The 8409-nt window shown below is 38.8% G+C and overlaps 3 protein-coding genes across 3 annotated transcripts; 1 reads left to right on the top strand and 2 right to left on the bottom strand.

The window, feature by feature from the left end:
- Positions 1-504: 504 nt before the first annotated feature.
- MELLADRAFT_73592 (uncharacterized protein) lies at positions 505-1171 on the top strand (the record flags this gene model as incomplete). Its single annotated transcript, XM_007418160.1, has 1 exon — positions 505-1171. One exon carries the CDS (start codon positions 779-781, stop codon positions 1061-1063), a length of 285 nt encoding a protein of 94 aa, XP_007418222.1.
- Positions 1148-1953, bottom strand: MELLADRAFT_58081 (uncharacterized protein; the record flags this gene model as incomplete). The annotated part of the gene is made up of 2 exons (XM_007418153.1): positions 1148-1321; positions 1393-1953. One exon carries the CDS (start codon positions 1622-1624, stop codon positions 1439-1441), a length of 186 nt encoding a protein of 61 aa, XP_007418215.1.
- A 2956-nt stretch (positions 1954-4909) lies between these two features.
- On the bottom strand, positions 4910-6577 carry MELLADRAFT_113495 (uncharacterized protein; the record flags this gene model as incomplete). The annotated part of the gene is made up of 6 exons (XM_007418201.1): positions 4910-5353; positions 5424-5516; positions 5636-5793; positions 5993-6274; positions 6361-6414; positions 6481-6577. The coding sequence occupies 6 exons, from the start codon at positions 6575-6577 to the stop codon at positions 4910-4912; spliced, it is 1128 nt and encodes a 375-aa protein (XP_007418263.1).
- Positions 6578-8409: the final 1832 nt, after the last annotated feature.

The raw sequence follows: 8409 nt of genomic DNA on the forward strand, positions 1-8409 counted from the left end.
CTTGAATAGCGATATCAGAGCGGAGCAGTCAATAGCGACCACTCCGCACCGCCATGAAATTCAGTGAAATTTCATAGCGTTTCGGAGCGGTTCGGGTATTGATGAGGTCATAGATCACAGTAGAGTACTGGATGACTTGAGAGCACCAAATATGATGCCTGGAAGAATTCAAACTTCAAGAAGAATTTCAAAAACACCAAGCAAAACAAATGAAAAGTTGAATGCTCAGATACCTACGAACCCCCTGTAGCCGGTTCTCATCGGGTGGTGACCCCCGGTTGAGGACTGGTTTCCTTATTGGTGGTGACCATCGTTGATAACACGTGTCCGTCTTACGGTGTTGTAAACGGTTTTTTTAAAACTGGTAACTACACCGGTTATCACTAGTTCCAAACTAGTTGAAGCCTCTAACCATACTCACTGAGAAAGAGACAATAGGCCCATTTTATTGACTCAATTCAATGTCTTGATTCATACTCACTTATTGTAAAAGCACAGGACAAACATAGGATTCAACACAAGTTAATTGCTACATTCAGAACAACTCAATTACTGGACTGAAAATGATTAAGAATACCAAAATGAAACACTGATAAGATGAAGATTATAAATGAAAATGATTGAAACAAACAACTCAAAACTAGGGATAACAAAGATGGGGAAAAAAACTACATCACAGAAATGAAACATTTATAAGAGAGAAAATTAGAGATGGAAATGAACAAAACAGAGAAGATACACACACACAAATTATTAACAAAACCAAATTGAAAAGAAGATGAAGAACATTAAAGGAAAGAAAAAGATTTTAAATGAAGAGGAGAACTTGAAAGAAGATTCATCAGGTTCTTCTTCAGTTAGATTAAGAGGTCAACCAATTTCATTACCACTTACTAATCCAAATCAAGCATCTCACTCTAATCCTTCGAAGACACCAAGAATCTCATCAAGTTCAAAAAGAGCAGAAGAACTAAGAGAAGAAGAAGAACTAAGAAAGAGATCGATGAGCAGTGAATCAAGTCACTCATCGACTTATTCAAATCATGAAAATATAAATGAATAATTCATAACCCCCAAGATTGTTACTGATGCGAAAGTGGGAGGGAGAGTATGTTCAATTTCATGATCTGAACCTGAATCAAATGGTAAGATATCAAGAGGTTTGGACGAGGCTAGAGGGACATCTTCGGTCTCATGCTCAAAGCTTGTGTCAGATCGAGATGGGTTTTGTTCAAATTGAGGTGGCTGTGAGACCGGAGGAGGTGAAGCAGCTTGAGGTAAGATGAAGTAAAAGATTTGTTCTGCAATCTGAATTTTAATCCTATTTGATAGATCAAAAGATGAGTGATGATGACCAAGAAGAAGAAGAGGAAGAGAAAGGTTTAAACCAACCTAAGACCGAGTGTAAGGACCTCACCCTTTGCTCTCCAATGTCCATCTACCACACAACCATTTTGACCACCCACCAGGGAGTCCAACGTCCATGAGCCCAATCAGAATAGATTCTAGCATGACGACGAGAGACAGCTCTGATTGGGCCCAAATCCATATCGATCGGTTCATCTTCATCTTGATCATCTTGCGTAAGATTCGACTTTAGCATAAGCTTGTACTCGTCCATCATCAGATTCTGATTCAGTAGGTGTAGTTAGCTATTTGATGAGAAAGAATATTCAGCTTTGTGGCCTTCTCTTGACCTGACAAAGATAGTAACTGAGGTTCAGGTGAATCGCGATGTTGTTCAAGTATAGGTAAGAGTCATTCAAATTTGACGAAAAGCGAAATACACCTAAGCATCTCTGTTGGGAGATACCAGAGAAGTAAAGTCAGTATCATGTGATGAGGATGTAAGTGTGAGGGTGAGAAAGGGGAATGAAAAGATGATGAAGGATTGAATGGTTGATGATGATGATGAATAGAAGGTTGAATTGCAGGTCTTGATGCTTGGATTTTAGATCGGATGAAGACGGTGATGGTGATGGTGATGAGAATGAATTACACCACGGAGTGGTCCGGCCCATCTGCAGACTGGGACGGAGGCCGTCTGCAGACGGGCCTTTTTTTATATAGTCACAGACCGTCTGCAGGTAGGCGCTGGTCCCACCGTATGCAGACGGCCTTTCAAATACCACCTGCAGCCTGCCTGCGAGTCGACTGCAGACGAGATGCAGAGGGTCAATCACTGGTCTGGGTCCTGGGTTCTGCTCCACACCAATTCTCAATAATAGACCAGTGAGACAACTGCTAGCCTTGAAATTTGGCTAGCAGGCAGCTAATTCAAAGAATCAAAATAATATCTATTTATCAATGCATTAAAGATTTTCTCAGACATAGGAAGTTGATAACAATGAGTATATCATAAGAAAATACAAGTTTTTTTCTATTGAAACTAAATAAATGTGTTGAATCATAACTTGAACATCAATCTTTGGTTGAAAAAAGAGAACAATCAGGGTTTTGATTCTGCTTCAAAAATTTCCAGTTAAAATATAATTTTCTAATCGATTCTTTGTGGGTTTGATTTGTAGTCGATTTAATATCAATAGATTGGAGAAATGAATCTATCATTGTAGAAATGGTATCAATTTCTGTTACTGATTGAGTTCCACCAGCTCTGGTTATAATTGTTCAAAAAAATAACAAAGTCAGTGATTTGAACCAGTTTTCCTCGATTTAATGAAAAGCAATTGACCACTTTTTAAGATCACCTGATTCTTAATTTATGATGTATCATCATCATTATCATTGATTGAATGAGATTTCAACGAGAGCGTTATGATTTTCGGTCGAATAGATTGAATTTGAGGTTATCGTTACCCATGAAGGTCAATGAGACAGATACAAAATCTGATTTAATCGGCACACTTACCTCATTAAGCTCAAAGATTACTAATCGATCACCTTTATCACCTGTAGCGAGATAATTCCTTGTGTGATCGACATCAACAGTTGAGATGATATCCACGATCAATATCAACAGCTGAGATGATATCTGATTTGATGATATCTTCGACTTCCGTTTTCTCGGCTTTATGATTGAATAGATTGGTAATTAGCAAGATCGATCAAGAGTAGATGATCAAAAAGCATTCAGGATAAGATTGAAAGACAAACCAAAAAAATGAGCAAATCTCCAACCAGATGAGTAACTATCTAAATCTGTTCCCGGAGCTGTAGCTATTGATGAAAAAGAAGATATCAAAGTAGTGATGATAAGAAAAAAGATGATGAATATCAGTCAAAAGCATGTTTTGTCAAAAGTCTGAATGATTGTGAGATCTCAAAGGGATGTTTTCAGATGATAAGTTTTCTTGAATGATTTGAATGAAGTTGGGATTTGATTTGTTTGATGAGATTGTTTTGATTTGATTTGATGATGATGATATAGTTATATGAAGTTGATGATGATGAGTTGAGATGGATTCGATGAAGTTGAAGTTATTGAGAATGGTTTTGAGGAATTGATCGGTGGTTGTTTGGTTTGTTGAGTGATGTCATGATTTCAAGTTGAGGTTAAGTTCGGTTAAAGCTTTCTTAAATTTGACCTTATGAAAAAATTTATTAAAAGGAAGAATAGTCTGGCAGACGTCTGACAGGCGCCTGCCAGCCTTTTTTCAGACTTGATCACGCACACCGGCTGCAGTCCGACTACGTACGGTACTCAATCGGATCGCAGCCGGTATGTAGCCTGCTCTCACCAACCATTTTCAGGCCTGTGAAAGGCCACTTTCAGGCCATTTCCCGGCCATTTCACGACCCCGACGACGCTCAGACCTCACCGACGCTTTTTCTGCTCAAGAACCACTCCGTGGTGTACATGTTTGTGGTGGTATTAAAGGCGTAAGATCGTTTTGAAATTAGCTGATGATTTTTTGACCTAAATTTTTGATTTCATTTTGATTAAAGTCTTCAAAGTCTTTTGATCCTTCAACCAGTGAGGACAAGTTAAGCATCCGGCAATTGATCAACCACAGGAAACTCGGATGTGGTGTTCATGGTATTTAACGTGGTGTTTCGAATAGCGGTTTGTTGACTGCTGGGACACTCGTTGAACAACCATCACCCAATCTACCTCGCAGAAAACGGACCACAGTCCGACAATCCGCCAGCACACCATTGGGTTGTCAGCGGGTGAAACTCAAAACCCCCTGGTGCCGGTTTTTCAACGAAAAGAGGGTTCGTGGTGTACACACAGATGGAAAATAGTCAAGTTTATCTTGGCCAGTACTCATGAGATGTAGATACAGAGCTGTTGAGTTGAAAAGGGTTTCGAAATCTTTTGAAACATCAAATCATGGGCCAAAGTGATCAGATAATGCAAGATCTGAAGACTGAGACCCACTCTCCACCCAAATTGACCAAAGGGTTAAGATTCCAACCCTTCTGTTGCCGAGCTTACCAAACAATGACAAAGCTGGTTCTCACGTGAGAGGTTGCAATGAAAGTTGCAGAGATGGTCCTATGCTTATTGTAGATGTTCACAACAAATGATGTCCTTAGACAAATTACTCATGCTAGATCATTTCCTGCAGCAGGAGAGACACACTCAACCAAACCATTGACACTAGATTTATGCAGAGAAGCAACAAGAAGTAAAATATATACATATAGAAAAATTTATACAAGAAAAATTTATAAACAAGAGATATTATATATAAGCCCTCAACAAACATGTATTATCAGGAATTCAGATTCAAGGAAGAGCCCATCAGAGAAAAGAGAATGTATAAGTAAAAAACTAGATATCCAAAATATAGAAAACACTCAATAGATCAGAAAAATGAATGTGGATAGAGAAATGAGTGACTTATTGACCATTGGAAGACAAAAAACTTCCAATGAAACAAAGCTATCAAAGAACATATGTACAAGAAAAATTAAAAGTGCCCAACCACAAAAAGTGATTGTATTATTGGGATGTGGAAGAAGAAGCAAGCTCTTTGGTTAACTTCTCAATTGATCTAAGTATGTCAACCTTATTAGTTGTTGCTAACTTCAAGTTCCTGACCGCAACTCCTGACATTGAAGCTATCCAAGTTGGCAAAACAAGTGAGCGTTGAAACAACTGCGGCGGAAATATATCAAAATCGGGTGTCGTGTTGTAAGGACCATGCTCCACTAGATGGTGTGCTGAACGGCGAGCTGAAGCAACAGTTTCACGAGCCCAGACGCACTGGTCAATCAAGCTGATCAATGTGTCGAGTTTGGCACTCCTCCAGCTGCATCGGACCTTGCTGGGAGTGGAGCTGCTCAGTTTGTCTTCAGAATGAATATCACGTTGAGATATAATTTCTGCTTCTCCAGAGTCAGCACCAAATATAGCAACTGCCACTGATTTTTGAGCATCATAGATCTGGGGTGGATTGTCATATTGGTGATTAGTTTACCATAATAAGTGAAGTAGGTATGATAAAATTACTTACAGCCTTTTTGGTTTGTGGACGACTGATGAGTTTCTTTGAATAAGCTGTGTCAGCTGCAACCTTCTCTCGACCAGCAGGTGTCTTCATTAAGACCTTGCGTTTTGTTTGTCTTCAATATTCAGCCTTCTTGTTTGTAAACCACCGCCGTAGGAGCTCTTCACGGTTCCCAGCTTTGTTGTCAGAAGCTAAAACAGAGAAAGAACAGGCTCCACGTGCGTCAAAACACTTGACCCACTGGTCGAGGATAATTGTTGACATTGACAAATTCCAGGTAGACTCGTATCCAGCTTCTCAGTCAAATGTACAGCAAGGGAGTCCAGACATGGCCAAAGAAGCCTCACATTTGGTTCCCCAGCTATGCGGATATCGGCTGGAAGACAAAAAATCAAGTCAAGAAGTGAAAGCTACCATTGATGATTTGAATTTTGAGCGTGTACGTTCTGCCGTGTCTTGCTTGACAGTCCTTTTTTGTTTTCTATTGGGCCTAAAGACAGGTGGCTTACTTGCAATATATTTGTGCATGGCCTTTTTGATCACAGATTTGATGAGCTCTTCTCAATCTGCTCGACAAGTGATCCATGTGTTCATCTCAGTTTGACTAGGAGGTGGTGGAAGTGTTGGATCAGAGTTTTTGTTGGAACCTATTGATTGTGACTTCCTTGAGATTCCCATTAGCATTTGTACATATTCATGAATTTCTTGAGAAATCTGTGATGCCGCGTTTGGGATGTCAGGTGCATCAGCAAGGTCGGCCATCATTGCATCACGACGGCGAGATTTGGTTTCTTCTCTACTGCGAGCAGCTTTCTTCCGTTGACGACTCTTGGATTCTTCAAATGTAAGTTCACCATCTATGTGACAGGTTTAGATAGAAGCACACACATTTAGATCTGAAGTCGTGGAACAAATCTGATGAGAAAGGGAAATGTCAACACACCCGAGTCATCATCACTACCATTGCGGGATTCAGTATCAGAGCCTGAATTTTGATCTGAAAGAGACAATCATCAATCGGTATGCATACTTAGCTATCTGAGCCAGATACAGTTGAACGCACCATTGTCCTTGTAATTGGTTTGTCTCTTTTCGTTGTTCTGGCCAGATTGAGTAGATTGAGTTGGTCCAGTTTGAGTCTGCGTGGGTTTGGCCTCCATGTTTGAGGAATGGATTGGTTCTGTTTTGACAAAAAGAATATTTAGCAAAGAAAACACCGCGTGCCTGAATAGAACAATTGAAGTAAAATCCACTTGCGGAATTGATAGAGGATATTGTAAAAGTCAAGAAATACAATCCAATTTTAAGATTTATTTCAGATTGAGAATGGACCTTCCTTTGAAAAAATAAAAAATAAAAACTACAGATTGAAGTCAGTAGTATTGAAGAATATTCAATGAACCTTTTGGATAACAACGCACAAGATCAAGATACATATACAAAATGTGATCAATAGAGTTTGAGTGAATTCGAGTGATGATTGCAATCAAAGGACAAGCAGGAAGCTCAGCTGTCCACCACACTTTTACAAAATAGAAGCAGACTCAGATTGAGGACAATGTATGTACAGATCCACCTTGTTGGTTGGAGGAGGGTTTACCCCTTTATTGATCTCTTATGTATTTGGCAGATGGTCCATTTGGGTATGTGTGAATGACCTGGCGAGTTACAAAGAAATCAAAACAGAAACCAGCAATCGAAGGGAGCGGGAAAGTAGTGGATTTTAAAATCATGACCAAAGGAACAAGACTTTCATAGATGGGGAGGTGTTTCAGAGGTGTTTAAGAGGACATTTGTGAGATCACCGTGTGTGCTCGACGGTGATTCCTTCTGAAATGGGCATGGTGGATGGTTTTTGAAGGAAAGTGGTGGACAATGGATTCTGAGAGGTTCTGTGTACATTGATTGGGGACATAGGATTGATTTGAGGGTTTCCGTACGGTGGAAAGTACCTTGTAGAGATGTTGAGACAGTTGATTGGAAGGAAAGGTTGAGAAAAAAATCCACAGAATGTGATTTCCAGGAGGGAAAATGTGATATTATCAAATTCTTGGAAAGTAATGAAAAAAGGCTTTTTATAAGCATTCTGTGATTTACAGAATGCTTGTAAATAAGAAATCAAACACATTTCACAGAATGTGATTTCCCAACCTTCAAGAATGTGAATTTTTACAAAAAAGCGCTTACATGAACACGGCCTAAGGGTGCATTTACTCACACAATTTCTGGTGAGAAAGAACATTCTGTCAACTTTTTAATGCAAAAATGAAACATGCACCACCTAATAGACACTTTAAATTTTGCAGAATGTGATTTTTCACCAGAAATTGCTCAAGTGAACACACCCTAAGTGTTAAGTACCTAATACTCAAATCATCAATTGAACACCAACAGATTGCTGATATTTTGTTTAATTGAACATCATTTGGTGAATCCAATCACAACATACCTTGAGATTTTTACAATTCACTTATTTTTACAAAAATCTTACTTAATTGAGAAGGAGAGAAAGATACACATAAAAAACCAAAAAAAACCACAGGAAGTTTTAAGAAAAAATCTTAATTGGTTTTCTTATCTTCCTTTGGTACCTTGATCATATAAGGTACTAGATTTGCATTTAATTTTCTGAACATCATAGCAATTAGATTAGATGGTAAATCTCTTCCTCCCCTTAAACCAAAAGAATCAAAACATCAAAAAAAGATCTCAAGACTTGGTTATTGCTCTAAAATGAGAGATTTTTTGGGGGGCTTACCAACGGTCTTCAAATTTAATGATCTTTCCATCTTCCCCTAATTCTACACGTACAACAGATTCCATCTTTTTCACATAATTTATACCTCTGATAGTATACTCTTGAGTCTGCAATTTTGAAGAATACCCAACCCCCCCCCAAAAAACCCAATTAATCAAAGTGTTTCAAAACTTTTTTCAAGTGAGTGATATGGGATTTTTTTATGACAAACTTACTTGTTCCCATTCAATTAGC

Source organism: Melampsora larici-populina, assembly GCF_000204055.1.
Source record: "Melampsora larici-populina 98AG31 unplaced genomic scaffold MELLAscaffold_86, whole genome shotgun sequence".
Classification (NCBI taxonomy): Eukaryota; Fungi; Basidiomycota; class Pucciniomycetes; order Pucciniales; family Melampsoraceae; genus Melampsora; species Melampsora laricis-populina.